The sequence below is a fragment of the Podarcis pityusensis genome (assembly GCF_964106645.2).
Source record: "Podarcis pityusensis genome assembly, chromosome: 5".
NCBI lineage: Eukaryota > Metazoa > Chordata > Lepidosauria > Squamata > Lacertidae > Podarcis > Podarcis pityusensis.
In genome coordinates, this window is record NC_138032.1 from 81,299,253 (window position 1) to 81,321,798 (window position 22,546).

Genomic DNA, 22,546 nt, shown 5'->3' on the forward strand with positions numbered 1-22,546 from the left:
CTTTATAACTTGACCCACCTGACCGAACTCCCAAGGGAGTGTGCATAGGATATTCCTATTAGGATTGCAGCTTTCAGCACCTTGCATTGAGAGACCAAATGTGCAGCATTCAGCTGGAACCACAGTTAAGCAACATTGCTTTTCTAGCCAATGTCCCGCAAGTCCCTAGTTCTCCCACACTGAAAAAATTACACCACACGAGGCACAAGTATTCGGTGGTCCTCTGAGCTAGAAAGTGAAATTATGACCTATCCATTTGGAAATAATGGGCATTTTGTTCTCTCCTTTCTTTTGTTCAGACCTGGTTTCAGAACAGAAGAGCGAGAACAAAGGTGACTGGTTCCAAAATAATGATCAGGAACCAAGCTACAACTCCTTATAGCCGCTCTGACAGAAGAAGAAGTCCATTAAACAGCCCAGGGAGCAGCCCAAAAAGCAGCCATGCAGCTTCCATTATCCCGAAAGCTTTTGTTCAGACCTGGTTTCAGAACTGAAGAGCGAGAACAAAGGTGACTGGGTCCAAAACAATGATCAGGAATCAAGCTACAACTCCTTATAACCGCTCTGACAGAAGAAGTCCAAGCACTCCGAGGAGCAGTGCAAGAAGTCCGACGCCGCAACATTACCAGCCACGCAGCTTCCATTATCCCGAAAGCTATGAAGGAGCAGGGTTCTGGCAGCCACCTCTCAGCACCACGCAACCAGGAGAGCCCGTCTATGCCGCACAGCAGCAGAACTCCCAGGAATTGAACCCGGTTCATTACCAGCCAGCTGCTGTTTGTGGAACAGGGCTTTGTGAGACTTCCAAGGCAAGCAACTGCCCAGTTCCATATTATGGTGCAGAGATGATGAGGCAGCCTCCACCATCGGCTGGTAACTTCTGCACTCCATCAAGCAGTAAAACTCCCTGGTCTGCAACGGGGAACAGTCCTGCAATGGGGAACACTTATGCAACGGGGAATTATCCAGCTGCAAATCCTGTGCAAATGTTGCCTGAAGATTACCAAAATGGGCAGCAAAGCAATATCTTCCCTTCTCCCGACGCCTTCTAGGGTTACTCATCCATATAAATACATTTTAAAATTTTTCAATAAAGTTTGTTATTTTAATGCCTTTGTCTGGGATCATCATCTGGCTTTCCTTTTACTGAAGCATTCTCTTCCCTTTGCCCAAGCAAGCTAAAAGCACTTGTATACTGAAATCAAAAATAAAAGCTGAACAATTTGCCACTTGTTCAAATAAGGACCAAAGTCAAAATCTGGGGTTAGAACAATTGGATAAATGTTTCAAAATGTTCCAATTTTGCTTTTGTTTTTGTTGGGTTGATGTGGGTTAAATGTTTAGTTGGGGTTGGCGGTTACTTTAATTTGGGTATAAGTATAAACTGTTCATTATTGTTATTATTATAATAATAATTATTTATTATTACTATTGGTTTCTTGGTTTGCTATTTATTTGTTTTGTTGTTAAATGTTTGATGCATTGTGTTGTAAGCACAATGTATTTTTGTACTTTTTGCAGAAAACAATAAACCATATATGGATATAGATATATACGTGTGTTTTTCTGCATGTGATTCTCTGGGGATGGATTTTTCTGAGCCCTGCCTGCCTGCCATGCTACATAATGCACTCTCTTTTTGAAATGTTGCCTGAATACAGAAAGGGGTTGGTTTTGCCGGATCCCCTCTCTGCTTTTACGTGCAACTTCCACGATGGAAGAGTTCACCCAAACCAAAATCCACAGTACCTTGATGATGTGACTCAGACAGTGGGTTAAATCATGGAATTCAAAGTGTTAAATGAGGATGCTAATTGAGAGTAGTTGGAATGCCTTACAAGATTCCAATCTGTTTATAATGCTACACATTATCACTTCATCATTCAGTATTTCCTCTTGTCCCTAATCTTAAACCAAGCTAATCCTTGCTGAGCTTCTGACAACCAGACAAGGGACCAATTCTGCTTATGCGGTTCAGGGTTTGCTTTCCAGCCAAATGGTTCTGAAACCGGGTTTCAATTCCACGAGCTTATTTCTCTATTTATATCCCACCCAGGGGCGCCCACTTGGATAGAAGATTGGGGGTGGGGAGGCCAGGTAAGCTCTGCCCTGCTCGATTTGGGGGTGGGCAAGGGACCTGGGCCCAAGAGTTGGCTCCTAGAACCCCACCTTTTCCCCTGGGAGGCGGTCCACCTCCTTATTCCATTTTAGCCCCAACACTCCCGCGAGGGAGACCAGCCTGAGAACCGGCGACTTACGCCAAGGCACCCGAGTGAGCTTCGGGGCTGGTAGTAGGGTGTGTGTGTGCAGGGATTGTGGATTGTGTGTGTGTGTGTGTGTGTGTCTGCAGGGATTTGCACCCTGCCTGCCTCAGCCCAACACGCAGATACGCCGCCAAATATATAAATGCCGGAGGGAAGATGGCGCCACCGCGCCCTGTGGTGGCGCCTGGGGACCGGCTGCGAGATAACTCTTAAGGGCTTCCCTCTCGACACTGTCTTCCCTTATTACGTTCCCTCAGCACCAGCGCTATAACGAACGTCCTGCTGGGGCAACGGGGGGGGGGGCGGGGGTGTCCTTCCCGCTCCTCTTTCTGGTCCCAACGGCCGCCCCTCCCCCACTCCCCCTCGCCTCGCCGCGTAGAATCCAGGTTGGCACCGCGCGCCGTTTCCCGCCCAAAACGCCCCCGCGCATTGCGCCCCCGCCTGTCCTGCCTTGGCGCCCTTTGGCCACGGCTTCCCCTGCGGCGTCGCCTTGGCCGCCCTCCTCCTCCTCCTCCCTGGTCTCCCCGCTTCTCCCCCCCCTTCCCTCTGTCTCCTCTTCGCTCCCTCTTAACACAATGAACCCCCCACCCCACCCCGCAGGGGGGACACACCCAGGAGGCGAGATAAGCGCATTAGCATGTCTGGCCTCTGAGGAAGGCTGCCCCCTCTCGCCTTCCATGCTGCTCCTTTCATTCCTTCATCCCCCATCCTTCTAAATATGCCTCTGCTTGGGAGCTGGATCTTCCTCCGCTTCCACTTCTACCCCACTCCAAATCTGCCTCTACAGCAGCTTCGGGGCAAAGAGGAGGCGCCACCGGTCTCTTCCCGCCTTTCTTCGCCATTTGATCTTGATCCCCCAACAATCTCCATTCTCCCCTTCTTCCCTGGGGGGGGGGGGCAGTTTTGGGACTCTTTTCTGGCCTCTGAGGAAGGCTGCCCCCTCTCGCCTTCCATGCTGCTCCTTTCATTCCTTCATCCTTCTGCTCCCCAGGGCCTTCTCGGCTGCGGCTCCAATCTGGTGGAACGCTCTGTCACAAGAGACTAGGGCCCTGCGGGAGTTGACATCTTTCCGCAGGGCCTGCAAGACAGAGCTGTTCCACCAGGCCTTTGGTCAGGGCGCAGCCTGACTCCCTCCTCTGGCAATCTGCACAGAATTTTGCTTAATGGTTGCCATCAATTTGATTTTAATTAATTTTATAATGGAATGTTTTTAGAATTTGGGATTATTTGATTGTTGTTAGCCACCCTGAGCCCGGCTTCGGCTGGGGAGGGCGGGATATAAATAAAATTTATTATTATTATTATTATCCACAGAGCTGCAGCCTGGGAGCAACAGGTCTCTAGAAACAAGCAGTTTTGTGTCTGTGTAGCCCAGAAGCCCAAATTCTGAACATAATTATCGGCGTGATATTTGAGAGAAGAGGGCGGGGGATAAGTAGCTCCCCACATGGCTTGTCTTCCCTCAGGAGTGCTGACTCCTAGGGGCTGGACCCCTTTGGGCCCCTCACAATATTTGTTAGTGAGGTGTTGGGCCCCCTCAATGTTTGGACGCTCCTCGCAGCTCCCAGTCCATAGCATTCCTCAAGTGAGGCAGGTGAAAGACAAGGTAGAGGAGCAAATGGATGGGAACAGTTGCAAATGCCCCGTCTTATACTGTATTGAGAAATGTTTGCGAAATGACAACATCTCCTGCCTAGTGGACAAAGTGAGAGGGGACACGCCTACAGGTGAGTCCCTTCAGCTCACTCATCATCATGTAGAAGGCTTTGGGGAGAAATTGGCAGCCCAGGAGATGTGTTCCATGTTCTCCCTCCAGAAAGGATACACGTTCCCTCCAGTTCTCATCCCATCCCTTCCTTCTCTGGGCTGAATAGTACACTGGAAGCTCAGCAGCACTTAGATCTGGCTGTTTTATTAGTAAAGAGGCATGCATATTGACAGCAGAATGCAGATAATGAATTTATATTTTTTTAAAGGAAGGATGGATGCATACCAGCAAGGAAAGAACAGCCTAGCTCAACCTGGATTTAAACAGCTCATTCTCTCATTCAGGGATGCTTCAGCTGCTCTCCCTCATATATCATTCCCCTCTTACTCCGACTAGACAACTAGTCTTTTGCAGGACTGTGTCTTCTATTGCACTTAAGTATAAGTATACTTAAAAACAACAATAAACAGTCAAGGAGGAAATGTTTCTCATTTGTGGGTGTTGCATTGCATCAACAGCATGTCCCATTGCATCAACAGCTGAAGACATTTTAATCTTTTCGCTCTGATGAATGTAAAAAAAAAAAAATTCTCTAAGAATCAGGCCACTGCATGTAGCTACTTGCATGCTCGTGCCAAGTTGTAATCCCTCTCAAAATTACACCTTCATATTCTGATGCAATGATAATCCTATTATCTGATTTCTTCATCCATTTCCTCTTAGTTAAATGCAGATTTTCTGGGAACAAATTCAGACAGCTCCAGCAGATTGCTCCTCTCTGCAACATGCTGCTCAGGTAACGAAAATGCCCACACAGATGCAACATTGCAACAGGCAGCTCTTGCAAAACTTCAAGACCCACTATTGGTCTCGTCTGCTCAAACAGCTGGAGACTATCTCCACATGCAAGGGAAGTCCCTAACTCACCAAGGGCTTGAGACCCATCAGCCACCCTCCCCTGGTTTAGCTAGCCAGTCAAAGCCATTCCCAGGGTGTTGCTGCTGTCGCATGCTGACGGCTTCTAGGAGCCACAGGTGAGAGCTGAGAGCAGGGTGGGGACAAAAGGTGAGCAATCTATCCCAGAAGGAGCATGATGTGTCCTCCACCAGAGGTCCTACCCTCCTCCAACACTCCACACACAAGTAAATAACTACTTAATATGTTTATTCCAAAATTTCATTGTAGGTCATTAATTCCTGTAGGCAGGTGAAATAGATTTAGTAATCATTAATATTAAGTAAGTAATCAACCAAGTCACATCAGGCTAAAGCACAGAGCCTTATTTTTGTTTTTACAAAAGGCTGCATCTTTCCCTCTGCTACCACTACAGCATAGAATGAAGTTGAGGTTGGTTGGGCTCAGCAACAGCAAGCCTTCTCATAGAAAGTCAAGTAGCAACTAATTTGCATGTCCTCCCAGGGAATATGTAATTTACATTCATGTACATACGTTCTGAAAATATACGCATGGGGAAACAGTTGTGAGTAATTTATTTAAATTAAAACTTCCCCTGTGCTTTAAATTGCAGTAATAGCAATATACTTAAAATGTGCAAAGCATCGCGTAACATTATGAGAAACAAATCCAGATGGCCCAAGCATGCAAGCCCCATCCACCTACACTTCTGGACTGCAGACACACCATACATTTAATGGTCCTTTAAAACAATCCTGGGACCCATAAGGGGGCCAGGAATTGTAGCTCTGTGAGGGGATAAATGGCTGTTTCTAGCATTCTTTGGCCGAGACAATGTGCTTACCCCTGCTTTTCAGAGGGAGGCAGCTGCCAGATCAGCAGAGCTTGGCACTTGTGATATTCTGGCACCAGGTCCCTCCCACTCCTCTCCATCACTGCAGCCCTTTACCTGAAGGTTTCTTTCCCTTTTCCCTTAAAAATTCTAGCCCCAGAGTATCCTGTGTGGAGGACCTTTGTGAAGGGGTAACTAGTAAGTTGGAGTCTCAGATAGGTTTTCTTTAAATAAACAATAAAGATTTATTTAAGGCAAGATAGTATATAATACAAATGGATTCAATTTAGGTTAGTTCAGAAATACAGTGCGATTTCACTTTAAATTTGTCCTCAGTTGTTTTTGCATTATTGGTTTGGTTCAGTTTGGTTCTTTTTTCTGGTGATACTTTATTTCAGTTATCCACCCCCTTTAACAATCCTGCTCCTGAGGTACTTTAAGTAATACAGTGGCACCTCTGGTTACAAATTTAACTCGTTCCGGAGGTCCATTCTAATAATAATAATAATAATAATAATAATAATAATAATAATTTATTATTTATACCCCGCCCATCTGGCTGGGCTTCCCCAGCCACTCTGGGCGGCTTCCAAAAAAATATTAAAATACTGTAATACTTCAAACATTAAAAGCTTCCCTAAACAGGGTTGCCTTCAGATGTAGACCACAGGGCTCTCCACACTCCCTCCCTTCACTGGGTCTGGGAGTTTCATCCGTTTCCTTAGAAGAGTCTATCTCTCCCCTCCAGACTAGGTTTGAGTCCCAAGTGGCTGTTCCTTTCCAGCTCCTACTTCTCCTGGCTCAACCTCTGCCTCCCAGTAAAATTCCGGTCTATTCCTCCTACAGGACACCACAGTCTGTCCTTCACAATACGCTCCGAGTGGAAGTTGTTTTTTCCAGAGCCAACTCTTTCTCCCATTCACTCTTTATACCTCAGCCTGTCTCCCTACCTGTCTCCCACCCTCTCCAACCACAATTCCAACCCACTTCAACCAACCCTCTCAAACTAACTGTCTCTCCAAAACCTCTCCTTTTAAACTCTCCCTCCTGGAACCATGGCCAATCAGAGGCTGCCATTCATTAACAATTTGCAGGCAGGGAAATAAAAAGAAAAATAGAAAAAACACTTGTTGATCCAACCTGTCCAGCAAAAGCAACCTTTTTGACACACAAAACCTGGCCCATTTTTTGTTTTATAAAAGAAGAGAAGGAAGGCAAACCAGAAGCAAGTGTTGAATGGTTTCTTTAAATATAAGGATCATTATTGTTTCACAAGATGTGTATGTCTTTAAGGGCCAGAGCAAATAACATGACCTAGTTTTACAGCTGTGAAGCAGTTTAGCAGGTGCTGTTAATGTTTATTAAGCTGTTATGTTAAGCTGTTATGTTAATTAAACACGTAGCTCTCTCAATACCCTGATGGATGGGTCATGCATATTGATATATTGTAATTTAGTGTAAAAGGAGTTTTTGTTTTTGTTATTAAAACCTAGCAAAAGTCACTTTTGCGTTTCTTGAAATGTGTGGTCTCCCCAGCACGCCTTCTGCAGCGCAACTAATCTGCAGAATAGCCAACAGCAAGAGGGGTCAAGCACTGGGCACTGGAAAGGGCAAGAAGAGCAGACAATAAGCACATTAGGGATGGGGACTCAGTGAGTGTGCAAACTCCAGAAAGGCGAATGAGTGGTGGTGATTTTGTGTGAATGAGGTGCGCATGGCACTACTGCACCACCAGGGGCAGGTCAGCTGGTAGCGCATGGGACTCTTAATCTGAGGGTCGTGGGTCCGAGCCCCACGCTGGGCAAAAGATTCCTGCTCTGCGGGGGGGGGGGGGCTAGATGATCATCAGGGTCCCTTCCAATTGTACGATTCTACGATCCCCCCTCTTGTCTCGCTTGTCACTGTGCTGAATTGTGGCACAATGGGTCAGTGCCCTATTAACCAGAACTCGAGCCCACGCAGGGACGGCTTTCGGCGGGATTCCTGCACTGCAGGCGGGGTTGGACTAGATGACCCTTGGGGACCTCTTCCAACGCTCCAATTGTGCGAATTGCCGCCAGCAGTTTGCCACAAAGACTCGCACTCGCGGTTGCCCGAGAGGAAGAAAGCAGCAGGCAGCAGCGCGGAGCCCGCGGCAGCGAGTCCCGCGTACCCCTCCTAATCCAACCCTGCTCCTCCCCAAATGCAAATACGGCGCCGTCGCCACGCCCCTCCGGAGCGCTTGCTTGGGGCTGCTGACAAAGAGGCGGCGGGAACAGACCCGATCGCCGAAGAGATGAGGAGGGTGGCGGGCTCGATGGACTCCCAGGCCGAGCACCGCGCCGATTACTTCCGACGCTCCAACCTGTTCGTAATGGTGGCGATCTTCGTCGGCCTGAGCTACCACGGGGTGAGCGCAGCCTCCCTGGAGGCTCCCGGGGCACCTGGTGCGGGGAAGCGCGGGGCGCCACGGCTCCAAAGGGCACCCGGGGGGGGGATCATAGTCATAGCTGCCAACTTTTCCCTTTTCTTGCGAGGAATCCTATACGGAATAAGGGAATTTCCCTTTAAGAAAGAGAAACGTTGACAGCTAGGACCATAGTCCAACCCGGAACATCTCGCCCGACGAGACTCGAACGCGCGACCTGGAGGTTAAAGTCCTCGTGCTCCACGGGCTGAGCTATGTCTCTCTTGCCGTGGGAGCCAGAGATGGGAAGGCTTGGAGGGGATCCCTATGTACCGTACTTAGCTTTGAAGATGTTAGGGATGAGCCCGCCCAAATCAAGCGTGGTTTTTTTTTAAAGTCACATTTATTTCATGGGGAGAATTTACAGTATTCAGAAGGGCGCCCCATTGAGTTCAGTGGGCATTACTCCACTGCAACTGGGCAAAGGGTAGAAGCCTCAAGCAGGTGTTTAAACTCTTCCACTGAAATGAATGGGTTGGAAAAAAACAAAACAAACCCCGGAATCTTGAGTTATTTTCTGCTGCTCTGAAATAGAGGCCATTTTTCTTGTTTCTGTCTCTCCCCCCCACTCAAGGGTTTTTGGGAGCTGAATCCCTGATTGGAGTCCAGTATAAATATGTTTTCCGCCGTAGTGCACTTTTAGTGCATTTCATGAAGACAGCCGGCTTTAGTGCATAGCACACACTGTACTGGTGAGGTTTATTCTGGAAGTACATTATATAATTGTGATTTTTTTTTTTAGGGGAATCTAGTCCGAGATCTCATCAGCTGTGGGCTTTCTTGCCTAAGTCCAGTGTTTCAGGGTCCTCCACACCCTGCATTGTAAAATGCAAGGGTCAGAACCTTTTTCAGCCATGGGCCGGTCCACCACCCCTCAGACCATGTGGTGGACTGGACTATTTTTTTGGGGGGGGGGGAATGAACAAATTATTCCCACAAATAACCCAGAGATGCATTTTAAATAAAAGCACACATTCTACTCATGTAAAAACACACTGATTCCTGGACCGTCTGTGGGTCAGATTGAGAAGGCGATTGGGCTGGATCTGGCCCACGGGCCTTAGGTTGCCTACCGCTGGTCAAATGGCTGCTAATTTCTGGATTGTGCCACATTGTATTGATGTCCCCGAATTTCATATATTATGTATGGATACTGGGGGATAAACACAAAAGTTGTGAATTCTGATGTTGCAGGATGATGGGTTATGTTGACATGTATATACAGTGGTACCTTGGGTTACATATGCTTCAGGTTAAATACGTCTCAGGTTACAGACTCCGCTAACCCAGAAATATTACCTTGGGTTAAGAACTTTGTTTCAGGATGAGAACAGAAATTGTGCTCCAGTGGTGCAGCAGCAGTAGCAGGAGGCCCCATTAGCTAAAGTGGTGCTTCAGGTTAAGAACGGACCTCCGGAACAAATTAAGTACGTAACCAGAGGTACCACTCTATGCCGCTTAGGAATTTGGAATATTAAGTGGTATAGCTGAAGTAAATAAAACAATACCTCCTGTATGCTTACTTAAATGTATCTCTCTTTCTCCCCTCCCCCTCCTCACACCTCAGTGGGCAGTCTTTTCACCCTCAACAATCCCCTATGACCTTCTGGGACCATTAGGCACCGTCACTAAATATTTGGTGGAAAACCATAAAACTCTTCTCAATATCGGGTAAGCTGAATTCTCATCTTCTACCTGTTCACATTCCTTCTGCTCACACAACAGTGGGGATTTTGGGGGTGGGTGGGAGGGTGAGTAATATAATATGCAGCCATATGTATGTGTTTCTCCTTGCATATTGGGAGGGACAAGTGAAATGTAAGAGGAAGCTACAGTCAAGCAATGTATTTGAGATTATAGAGTCATAGATTATAGAGTCATAGAATTGTAGAGTTTCTAACAATGGACCCAGGGCCTCATTCTTTTTTCTTCCTTCCTTTTTAATTGTAAAAACCAGTCCGACACACGTGTGAAGGGTGGATCGGGACAGGCTGTCTAGCCTTTGTTCCTCTTCCTCTGGTAGTTTTCCAGCCCATAATTATCTCCCCTGAGCACTTTTGTCACCTGGGTTAAAGCATAGCTGTCAACTTACAGATTTGAAAATAAGGGACCAGCAGCCTCGAAAATAAGGGATCAGCAGCCAAAATAAGGGATTTTGGCTTAGCTTATACAGAAATCCCACACTCATGGACGCATGCTGCTTTGGCTGCAACTGACTGTGTTTTGCAGGGGGTTGGACTAGATGATGCTAAGGGTCTACAACTCCCACCAAAGAAGAGTGGCAGACAAAACTGATGAACGACGTCGAGACGGCAAAGCTTACAGGCAGAATTAGAAACCAGGAAGAGGACCTCTTTAATAAAGAATGGGGAAAGTTTATAATTTATTTGAAAAGCTATTGTAAAGAGTTACATACATTGGTAAGATTGACAGAAAACTTGTAGTAAAAATTTGAACTATGGATGGACAAATGATTTATAAAAATAGAGTTATGAAAGGGATGCAGAGGGGGAAATCACTGCACTGGTTGGAGGGTATGCTAAGCAGCACGTTGGGGCTGCTGTCGTCCTGGGGCGAGGAGTTCCATCGGCCCTTCCCTGCCTGAGAGGGAGGGAGGGAGGGAGGGAGAGAGACTCTCGCCCATGCCGCCCGTGAGCCCGGCATGAGGCGGTTGCGGTGCGGCGGCGGCGGCTGAAGTGCCGCCCTTCTGTGTCCCTCCCCATCCCCTCCTCTTCCTCCTCCCTCAGGCTGCCTCCTCAGCCGCCGCTGCCGCCTCCGGCTTCCCCTGGCAGCGCGGCAGAAGTCTTGCAAGAGGGGCTGCCTGCCCGCCACCCGCCACCTGTCTCCTCACAATGTGCCCCTGAGGGGGAAAAGGGAGAGACGAAGACACGGCAGCTCGTGCGCTCGCTCTCTCGAGGCGGAGGACCCTGAGCCGCTGCTTCCCTCCCGAGCCGGGCGAGCATGAAACCCGGGAAATTTAAGGGACATCATCAATAAGGGACAGCAGCAGGACACAGCGCTGGGATAAGGGAGTTTCCCGCCAAATAAGGGACGGTTGGCAGCTATGGGTTAAAGAGCAGCTCCATACATGCCTTACTCCACTCGGACTGTGTAGTGTTTCTGGTCCGGTTTAGGCTATGCATAACTTGTTATTAGAAATATGCACATTAATGTAAAGGGCAGGGCAGAATGATTGCCTGCTTTTTGAAAACCCCATTCCTGCACCTGTTGTGTGTTTCTCTTGCACAAGCCATGCTTACCGAAATGAACAGGCATTGCACAAAGCATATTTGCGTTGCTTCTGTGAACCCCTGTCCATTTCACAACAGCTTGCATGAGAAAAAACAGGGTTGTGTCCTCTGTTAATTAGCTGGTGATTGGGGATGTGTTTGGTTTTCCCCTGGAAATACCTAAATGTTTTGGGCTAACCCTTATCTTGCTTTAATTTACGCCAGTTACAAATGGTGTTATTTTCCTTCCTTTCAGATATTTAATTACCTGGTTAATCCACATCGGGGAAGCATTATATGCCCTCAAGCTATGCAAGTAAGCTATTTTTATTTTATTTTGGGTCTCTTCTACCTCCACCTCCCTCTGCCCTCTCCTAAACAGCAGATAGCGCGGCAAAGCTGCGTCTGGGCTTGTGAGCTGGTTTTCTGGGTACGGATATGGGGTGTTGTGCATGAGCACTCCCTCTTACTGTCTAAAGTGGTATGGAAGTGACACACAGGTGTTAATAATCTTCACATCCTATCTGCATGAACTGGGTCTAAAGTAAATTCTGCCAAGGACCAACTTCGGAGCTGTTGTTGAATTTGCCTTTTAAAAAGCAACCAGTGCTTTCCAGCATTGAACCAATGAGGTGTGCTGTGCATTGGAACCCAACCCAGCTGTGGCAGGTGAACTTACCCTGATCCTTTTGTCAGGTTTCTTAAAAAATAATAATAAAGGCGCTGGAACTAGTTTACAAAGCCTTATACATCTGAGGACCAGGATACCTAAAAGGCTGTCTAGCACCTTATATAAACAACTGATCGTTGCATTCTGCAGGAGAGGGCCTCTTGCAGATACCATCTCATCAGGAGATCTGCTCCGTATAATGCGGGAACTGGACCTTAAACTTTGGTGGCACCTACCCCTGAGAACTCTGTCTATTGTCTTTTAGGCACCTCTTAAAGACCTTCCTCTTTTAAGAAGCCTTTTAATCAGAATTTTATCCTGGCCCTTATCTGCATTGTGTTTATATATGCCTTTATTGTTGATGATTTCGTATTGTTAATTGCTTTGGGATGTATAAATGAAGTAAGCAAAATAAAAGAACATAAAAGAAGCACAAGAAGGAGCCAGTGACTGTGTAAGTAGGCTGGTCTGTGTGAGTGCCAGCAGAGGAGTAACAATATGATGGTTCTAAATCCCAGATATATGCACTTGGATTCAAAACCCTGTTTGGAGGTTATCTGGAACTAGTGACTGCATTGCTGATATCTTTCCTTCATTGGTGTATCACATGCCACCCTGGAAAGTTCCCTGAAGGCTTCTGGTGAGGGAGCAGGGGTGTGGATAACAGCCCAACTTCAGTTTCTGCCCATCCTCCAAGCAGCTGAGGGCAAAATAGACATCTATCTACTTAACTTGGATTTTAAGTAATACATTCAGAAATGTCAGGCTTTATCTGTCTGTCTCTTCACTGCAGGATGAAAGGCATCACAGACCCTTCAACTCAGCGGTTGTGGTTGGTTCAAACATTTTTCTTTGGAATGGGATCTCTCTACTTTTTGTTGACCTACAACCCCCGGAAGAAAAGCTGGTGAAGGATTCAGCCAGAAGAGAAGGTTCCAACACATTCTAGCTTTGGGGGATATTTTTCAGGGAGAGGGATGGGTGTATTGCTAAATATTTTTTGTGCGTTCAGAAGTGTGGCAATCTTCTCTTTCACTTGGAAAGAGAAATTTCTTTCAGGTGTCTCCTCTGCAGGTTTTGCAGCTGTGGGCAAAGCGAGGAAACGAGCTTGTGACAATGGGGGATGGAGCCTTTCTTTTTAGATCAAGGAAATAAAACCAGTTCTTAATGGTCAGGACCAAAATGCCAACACTCACAAGATATCTGCATAGGACCAATTTAAAATAGGGGTGACAAACAGAGCAAGCAGAGAGCAACCTATAGTCTCTACTTCTCAGGTCTAACAGTAGCCTTATTCATAAACTGAGCTGTATAGAAGTGTGGTGAGGCATCTTCCTTTGGGCCCAACTTGCACCTGTCTGTTGCTCCCCTGGTTTTGCCTGCATCCATGGCTGGATTGTCCTCTTTAAGTGATTGTATGGATAGTCCCCTTCATTTATGAGCCTCTTTCTCCCCTCCCCCGCCACCCTTTTTACAGGTAAGGATTGCAGATTAATCAGGTCTGTGAGCACTGATCTCTACATGCAGCCACACTGTGTCCAGAGTGTAGCTGTGACTGGGAGGCAAGGTGGCATTTTCCTTCTCTGTCATTTGCACCATAGACCAAGAGGGCTAATGCTACTCCATTAGTACTTTTAGCTGTGCTTAATAATAATAATAATAATAATAATAATAATAATAATAATTACTATTAAAAAATAATATGCAACAGTGCAGATTATCCTTGTTGGTCATCCAGTTTTAGCAGGTGGCTTGGTTAACTTTTCTTCCCCTTTCTTGAGAAATAAACCTCTTCTATTTCTCACCCAGCTTCCCACCCAGAGTTTAAAGGGGTTTATCTGCAAGTAGATGTGGTCAGCATTGCATCCCGAACATCTTGCAATCTTTCTCCACAAACTCTGCCACCACCCCTCTGATTTATAATGGTCTACCAGCAGGTTTTGCTCTTATGTTTTCTTGGTGCTCTCTTAACAACCTGCATGCATTGCAAAGCACTTTAGTTAATAACCGTGGCACTAAACTCTTGGGCATGGCGCAAGCTTTTCTTGAAGTGCAAAAGGCTGTGAGAGAGAAAGCTGTGACCACATAAGAACTGCAGTCAAGACCAAGAAACCCCACTGGGGCAGTTTTATTTCTCAGAGATCCAACGTGCTGTTAAAAGGTAGTTTTATATTACATGCCTTAAATTCTTTAGGGGAGATGCCCCCCCAAGAAATACGTCAAAGCAGATCTACGAGTTTCAATCTGAGAGAAAGCTTTGATAGAGCTTTCATTAGGCGTTCCTCATCCAAGCTGTGTCGTGATAGACAGAGCTGTCTGTGGGGAAGGTTTAGAAACAGCACATTAGTTGGATTTGGAGGAAGTAATTAACAGTGCCTGTCAGATGAGTGGGTGTCTAATTCATAGATGTGTTGGCCAATGTGTTTAGTATCTGTTTAGTATGTACATGTTTAGTACCTACATGTTATGCAGTGCCACCACCCAGATCCGAGAAAGGAAAATTACTGGTGCAGTTTTTCCCTGGCACGGCGTTGCTTGGCAGGGTGAACTGGTTTACAAGATTTTACCCTCTCTAGAGCTCAGGGGCAGAACGAGGGTGAGAAGCAAAGGGCACCAGCATGGAGCTTGAATAAACCCCTCCACCCCACCAACTTTTTAGCATTTTGTATTTGTGCAGTGCATTTTTACTGTAGTGCATGCCATTATTATGTTGGTGCAGGAGACAGGTCTGCTGATTCTGTGCCTGTGCAAATATATAAAGGTTGGGACTCTCTGCCACATTAGACCATAGTTCTTGCCTTTGGTTTGGACTTTTAATTCTCTTGATGATTTCTGCTGAAATGCCCTATAATGTCTTTCAAACTCTGTGTCTCATTTGGATTTATTTTTAGGCAGCTCTTAAGAACACTGCTGCTCATAGTTTTAGTTCAGCATTTTGCCTTTGTGCTTGAACACCCTGCATATTCCGTCATGCTTGTTGTATTGAGAATCACCTCTTTAACACATTACGTTTTACCTGGGTATTGTCTGGATGATTAAAGGTAGCTATTGCTGTTCTTTATACTGTTAATACTCGAAGGGAAACATGGTGAGCTGTTTGACTGTTGCATCTTGTGATAAAAATGTGTCCTAAGACAGGGTGCTTAATTGGCATAATGCTACATTTTGAGCTGATAATTTCCGAGAGCTGTCTCACTGCTGGCCTTGAATAAAGCTAATAATTCTCTCTAAAATATAACGCATGCCCTGAAATTGTTACAAAGGATGGGGTGGTGGTTTCACATCCTTAAAGCAGGGGTGCCAAAACACAAAGTATAGGGCCCCCTGAGGATTCCTAATGCAGCCTGGGTTTTCCCAACCACCTTCTAGGAAATTTTGAACAATAACCAGGCCTTAATAGGATGAAGGGGTTGACTCAACAATACCTGCTTTTGTGTGTCATCGTATCGGGTTCTTTCCTCAGTTCCCTCTGTTTGCAGCAGGAATGCTAAGGAGTTGGTGAGGAAATGCACTTGGGCATCCCAGGAACACGGCCAGATAATTTGTACAAGTGTGCATGTCTATACATACACAAACATGTTGTTCTTGCATTCACACTACAGATATGTTAAGAGCAAATGGCTTGCCCTAGCAGGCGCAACCATTTTGGATTACTCTCATTGTAGTGTCTGACTTGAGGCAGAATGTAATCCTTGCCCATTTGCCAAATTGGGAATTAGACATTCTCATCCCTGCCCTATGGAGTGGGTATAGACAGGTCTGCCCTGATCTCTCAAGCAAATCTCTCCCTTCCCCTAAGACTGCATTGATTTTTGACTAGGAAGGGGGGGAAGCTGTTTGTGTGAGTGCATGTGTGACAGTGTAGGGTGGTCGCATCCACATTTGTCCATACCTACCACTGGCATGTTGCCCCCAGAGGGTTGGCAAAGGGTGATGTGACAAAACTGTGCATTGCCCTTGCTGGAGAATATACAGGAATCTGTCTTTGCTTGCAACTGGCCTGAGAATATATTGTCCACATCGGAATGCCCAGTCAGTTTATATATGGAGTTTCACAGTAGCCCTGTAAAGGACAATCTCTCCTCAAGCCAACATTAAGCGTAAAAAAGAAAAGAAAAGGTTAACAATACAACACACTAGGCATTAAAAATAGCAGTAAAGATGTTTCGAAACCAGTCTAAAGAAATATTTGAAAATCCTCTGAAAAAATGTGGCTTGACTTTCCTGTGAAAAAGTGGGAGGGAAGAGGTCAAGATAGATAAACTTCTGGGAACAGAATGTCATAGTCTCTCAGCACCAGCACAGGAAAGTTGTCGCCACCTTTTTCAGCTGCCTGCAGGAATTCATTTCATACATTTTGCAATATGCATATTAAAAGGTTTAATGTTATATGCAGGATGATACTTGGGTAGATAGCAGGAACAGCGCAAGCCATTTTGTTAGCTGAGGCAAAGGACATGTTTCCGCATTTCCCCATTATTTGCACGAAATCTGATTAGGCTGGTCACTGAACTCCTCATCAGCTCCTGGCATGCCAGTTTCTTCCCCCAGGGCCTTCCCCGTGATAATGGGCTGAAGGGACTCGCCTGTGGAGGTTTCCCCCCTCACTTTGCCCACTAGGAAAGAGACCTTGTCATTTCTCAGTACTGTAGAAGACAAGGCATTGGCAACTGTTCCCATCCACGTGCTCCTCTATCTTTCACCGTGCCTCACCCCCGGGAACTGCTTGTCACGCCAGTTGAGGAGGCAGGTGACAGGAGAACTTCCTGCTTTACCTGTTCTAATTGGCACAAAATTTCCAAGTAGACATGGATACACATTAAGCCAAAAATTGTAGAGGCCAAGTGCCCGTAGGGACTTTTCAGTCTCCTCCCTCCAACGGCCTGGCGTTATCACGTGGAAGGCCCTAGGAAAAGAAACTGGCATCCCAGGAGCTGCTGAGGAGTTCCATGTTCTCCCTCCAGAAAGGATGCCCATTATAAATAACTTATAAATACCGATGTTGCAGGCTAAGGCACATACATCTATTAAAAACTTTGTGGGGGGATATTTTGAACACTTTATTTCATTTTCTTGCTCTTAATTCCCGCCCCCCCCCGCAAGGTTTGTGCTCTACTGCCTTCAAAGAAGCTTTATGGGAGGGTTGCCTGTGAACTAGAGGTACCACTGTATATGCCTGAGGGAAGATAGCCGCGCCCTTTGGTGGCGCCTGGGGATCGGCTGCGAGATAACCCTCAAGGGCTTCCCTCTCGACACTGTCTTCCCTTATTACGTTCCCTCAGCACCAGCGCTATAACGAACGTCCTGCTGGGGCAACGGGGGGGGGGGCGGGGGTGTCCTTCCCGCTCCTCTTTCTGGTCCCAACGGCCGCCCCTCCCCCACTCCCCCTCGCCTCGCCGCGTAGAATCCAGGTTGGCACCGCGCGCCGTTTCCCGCCCAAAACGCCCCCGCGCATTGCGCCCCCGCCTGTCCTGCCTTGGCGCCCTTTGGCCACGGCTTCCCCTGCGGCGTCGCCTTGGCCGCCCTCCTCCTCCTCCTCCCTGGTCTCCCCGCTTCTCCCCCCCCTTCCCTCGGTCTCCTCTTCGCTCCCTCTTAACACAATGAACCCCCCACCCCACCCCGCAGGGGGGACACACCCAGGAGGCGAGATAAGCGCATTAGCATGTCTGGCCTCTGAGGAAGGCTGCCCCCTCTCGCCTTCCATGCTGCTCCTTTCATTCCTTCATCCCCCATCCTTCTAAATATGCCTCTGCTTGGGAGCTGGATCTTCCTCCGCTTCCACTTCTTCCCCACTCCAAATCTGCCTCTACAGCAGCTTCGGGGCAAAGAGGAGGCGCCACCGGTCTCTTCCCGCCTTTCTTCGCCATTTGATCTTGATCCCCCAACAATCTCCATTCTCCCCTTCTTCCCTGGGGGGGGGGCAGTTTTGGGACTCGTCTCAGGGGACCAAATGACCCTCCTCCAGGAGTAAGTCTGGCCAAGGTGGCTGGGACGTCAGCTCAGGCAAATGCAACCCAGGGAGGATTTCACCCTGAAGCCTGTGCCCCCTTTTTCATCTTTGCCTCCTTTTCTGAACCTGCCCCTGGGAATTCGGCTGGTGTTTCTCTCCCTCCTCCATAAGGAAAGCCCTGAGCACTAGCATTCCCTGGGCGGTTGCCAAATGCTGAGGGGTGAGCACTCTGCACATGCCTCGGAGTAAACCATCTACCAGCTCCTGTTAGATTCCCTTAGGTGAGAGAAAGGGTTTCTAGAGTGATAGCCTAGTAGGTGCCTCCCAGAACTCATTGGAGGAAGACTAACTGTCAAAAACGAGGACACTGATATCATTCAATGGCTCTGTGCTAATTTAAGGTAATATAAATTTGTGTGTTTTGAAGTATGGTTGATTCCCCCCCCCCCCCATTTTATTATTTTATCTGTTTGTAAAACAAAAAACTGCAAAGTGGTTTACTATCAAGTGGGGTATACATTTAATGAAATAAATAAACAAATGGGCAAAGGCAACTTTAAAAAAAATATTCTATTTTCTTCCTGTTTAGACCTTCCTGTTTCAGTGCCAAATTGAAGTAAATTTTTAAGTCCAATTCCTTTCTGCTCGCAAGTCCTTATTTAAAGTCCAATTGCCCGAAATTTAAGTACTCACGGGTGATTATTTTAGAAGCCAAATTGTCCCAGGAAAAAGGCAGCGCTCTCCGGCAACGGCTATGCGGCTTCGCTCCACGAAAAAAGCAGTTGACTCTCAGCACCGCGCCACTTCTCCCTCTTCGCTTCGGAGCCCGTTAGTGGGTTCCTTTGCGGGTTGGGGGGGCGCTAAGGGTGCCCACCGAGTCCCATGGTCACAGGCTTCATCCGCCTGTGATTTTTGAAAGGGTCCCCGCTTCGCCGTAGCGGAAAAGACCCGTTTCGCGCGGAGCTAGTCCCTCCAGATCAGAGGGAGTCCGCCATTGCCGATGGCGCCACCCTGGAAGTAAAAAAAAAATAAAAAATATTCTAATTTAAATAGAAATATAATACTTCTCACCGTATTTAGGTGACCGGAATGCCTGCTTAGTCTGCTGTCCAAATGCTGACTGTTAGTGGCATTTGTTTGAAAACTGCAGCTAGACTATAAAGCCCTTCAAAGAATGCTGTGTCTGCTATGTCTCTGTTCCAGCACTCTTTTGTTTAATCAAATTACCACTATACTTTTCTTCAACAAGGCTACACTTTCCGAAAAACAACCTACTCACAATGGGCTTCAGAAACCACAAAGTTACTGTCTAACAACCTGCAGATTAACACACTCACACACATTAATTAATTACAGATCGTTCCAAAGAGCACCCACACTGAAATATGATTTCTGGTAAAATAACTTATGGTGAAAAGAATGTTTAGGTAAACTTAATGAATGGAAGCATTATGGGTATTTAAAGAGCTTAGATGGTTATTTAAAGATTGCTCTTTCAAAATATACATTGAGCTTTTGAAGCAAATGTCGACACAGCTCCACTTTTTCTGATATCTGCAGGCATAACACATTGCCCACAGTCAAACTGGACATTTGAGTAATATAATAATTTTAATATTTGAAACGGAAATGAGATGAAGTGGGTGTCGATCAGGGAGAGAGAGCTTTATTGGCAGTATTTTTTAAATACTGAAATACACTTTTCCATTTTTAAAAAAACCGAAGTTTGAGATGGGGATATAAGGTTTAATTGATTTTTCTACCATATGTGTGTTAAGTTGTTCTCCAAAGCTTTAAAGACACTATTTCATTTTCTTGCTCTTAATCCACCCCCCAAGGTTTGTGCTCTACTGCGTTCAATGAAGCTTTATAGGAGGTTTGCCTGTGAACTAGAGGTACCACAGCATTGGTGCTGTTAATATTAGGAAGAATGGGACATAATGTATAAACGAACTAGTAATAGGTTGAAACGCAGCTATGTATTTGATACCTCAACTTTGCTTGCTTGTTTTTCTTTTTTTCGTCCTCCTACAAATAAAACCTATTCAATGTTGCTATGTTCTTATGGTTTTTATTTACTGAATTTATACGCCGCCCTTCGGAGCCCACATCGGCAAGCAGAAACAGTACACACTTTAAAAACAAAAACAAAGCAAAAACATTCTAAAACATTTCTAACATTAAAAAAATAACAATTTTAAACACCTAAAAGCAATTTCAGTTTGGAAGAATCGTAAAAGTAATTATAGGAGGTTTGTTGGTTTGTTTTTTAAACCATTCTTCTGCCCGCTGATCTCAGGGTTGTCAGGATCATTATTCAGCAGCCACCAAATGCCTGAGTAAACGGGGACTTCCGGGGTGGCGCCATCAGCAATGGTGGACTCCCTCTGATCTGGAGGGACTAGCTCCACGCGAAATGGGTCTTTTCCGCTACGGTGAAGCGGGGACCCTTGTAAAAATCACAGGCGGATGAAGCCTGTGACCATGGGACTCGGCGGGCGCCCTTAGCACCCCCCCAACCCGCAAAAGAACCCATTAACGGGCTCCGGAGCGAAGAGGGGGAAGTGGCGCGGTGCTGAGAGTCAACTGCTTCTTCCGTGGAGCGAAGCCGCACAGCCGTTGCTGGAGAGCGCTGCCTTTTTCCTGGGACAATTTGGCTTCTAAAATAATCACCTGTGAGTACCTAAACTCGGACAATTGGACTTTAAATAAGGACTTGTGAGCAGAAAGGAAAATTGGACTTAAAAGTTTGCCTCAAACTACACTTCTGTAAAACAAGAAAATCCTTAATAAAATATTTTTTTTTTTTTTTAAAGTTTGCCTCAATTTGGCACTGAAACGGGAAGGTCTAAACAGGAAGTCAGCCTTCCGTTTCTTTGTAGATAGATTAAAGCAAAGACATGGCAAACTAGAGCTCAGAAAATCGCCTGTAAAAGATTAACTTTCATCATTTAAAATTGTTGAACCCCCTTCGGAAGCAGGAGAAGAGGGGGGATTTTTTCGGACTGTTTAAACCTGCAGAAGTGAAGGTAAAGTAAAGTAACTTTCCACCGTCCTGATCCTGGAGCGGGATGTTAGGACTGACTTTTTTGAAGCTCATTGACCAGAGACAACGTTTTTGACAGATAGCTATAAGAAGAGAAACATTGATTCCATTGTTCCCCTTCGCTTTTTAAAGGAATAAATATTGACAAAATATATGAAAAGGGAAACTTTGTTGCTAGACTTGTCTTTAAAAGAAAGAACAAATAGAAGTTTTTCCCCTAGAGGGAGACTGTGAAACTGTAACCAACTCCGGGGAGCTTGCAGCTGTTACAGATTACAATCGTGGGAATAGACTTCTGACCTTGCAGGACAATGTATTCAGAAGCTCTGTTGTGTGCTTTTTATAAAACAAATGCCCTACTGGAACAGTTACATGAGAAGACGGATTTGATGACTGATTCGATCAGAAATTTTAAACAGGCAGTGGGAAATTTTGAACAGGCAGTGGGAAAATATATGGAGCCCACCCAGGAATTAAATCAGGCGTGTGCCCTGACAGAACAGATGAAGGAAGAGGATGTTGCTGAATCTTGGGCACCAGAGATGGCGGGAGCTGTGGCCCAACAGGAACATGAGCTTTTGGATTTGACAAATGAACTTGGAAAAAGCCAGATTTGGAAAGATAAAGTTTGGACTGGTTTGGAAATGGGGGGCTGGATAGACCCCCCTATGCAGGGATGTTTGGACTTTTCAAGTCTGGCAATGGGCCGTGAGATGTTTGGGGTTGTGGGGGCTCCTAATTTTGGAGGGATTTTGAAACATGTTCTTAAATACCACATGGAGTTTAGTGTGGATTATGGAAAAGGGGCTGATCTGTCGAGAAGGGTCAAAAACATTGTTAAGCTGGAGTTCCCACGAGTGAAATGAGCAGGAGACAAGGGAAAATACAGTTATAAATATGAAGAAGAGCTGCGGAAGGGACATGGAAGAGACTTAATGGCCTCGGATACAAGGTTACCAGGTTAATGCACTAGATCGATGGGATAATAAGGACTGACAAAACCCGGGACCAGGAGGAAGGGACGTGGGATGAAGATTGGATTGTTTTTATTTCTTTTCTTACTACTAGGATTGTTTTATAAAATTGATGAATGTTGGAAAAATGTTGGAATGAAATTACTTGACTTTAGTAAAAATGTTTAAAGAATTATGTAAGAATATTATGGTTATGAGAAGTTGGTAAAAATAAGATTTAAGTTTTAAGTTTCAAGGTTTTTTATAGTAAGATAAGATTAAAATAGTTTAAGGTAATGTAATGACAGAATATTATGAAATATGGAAAGGATTTGCTGCGACAATTAACAACTAGGATACAAAAAAAGGGAGGAGGAGGAGGTCAAAGAAAGAAGGTAATGACAGTTGAGGATTTGAGAATAATGGATTTGTTTTTAAATGTTTGTGGTGTATTTTTTTTTTTTTGAATTTGTATTGTTTGATGTGGTTTGTTTTTTCTTTGCTCTTTCTTTTTTCTTCTACTTTGTTCTCT

General features: G+C 45.8%; 3 protein-coding genes and 1 long non-coding RNA gene across 4 annotated transcripts in view; 2 read left to right on the forward strand and 2 right to left on the reverse strand.

Annotated features, from left to right (window-relative positions):
* LOC308477552 (uncharacterized protein) overlaps positions 1-22,546 on the reverse strand; it is a 192,329-nt gene that overhangs the window by 45,375 nt on the left and 124,408 nt on the right. The window lies entirely within an intron of this gene.
* Positions 1-22,546, forward strand: part of LOC308477547 (uncharacterized protein) — an 83,178-nt gene that overhangs the window by 991 nt on the left and 59,641 nt on the right. The window lies entirely within an intron of this gene.
* Positions 7,887-13,752, forward strand: LOC308477556 (transmembrane protein 254-like). The gene is made up of 4 exons (XM_081006292.1): positions 7,887-8,108; positions 9,733-9,836; positions 11,652-11,711; positions 12,859-13,752. The coding sequence occupies exons 1-4, from the start codon at positions 7,902-7,904 to the stop codon at positions 12,974-12,976; spliced, it is 489 nt and encodes a 162-aa protein (XP_080862418.1). The 5' UTR covers positions 7,887-7,901; the 3' UTR covers positions 12,977-13,752.
* Positions 13,080-15,889, reverse strand: LOC308477562. Its single transcript, XR_013986634.1, has 2 exons — positions 15,151-15,889; positions 13,080-14,962 (listed from the first exon to the last, which is right to left on the reverse strand). It is a non-coding gene; the product is annotated as an uncharacterized lncRNA (long non-coding RNA).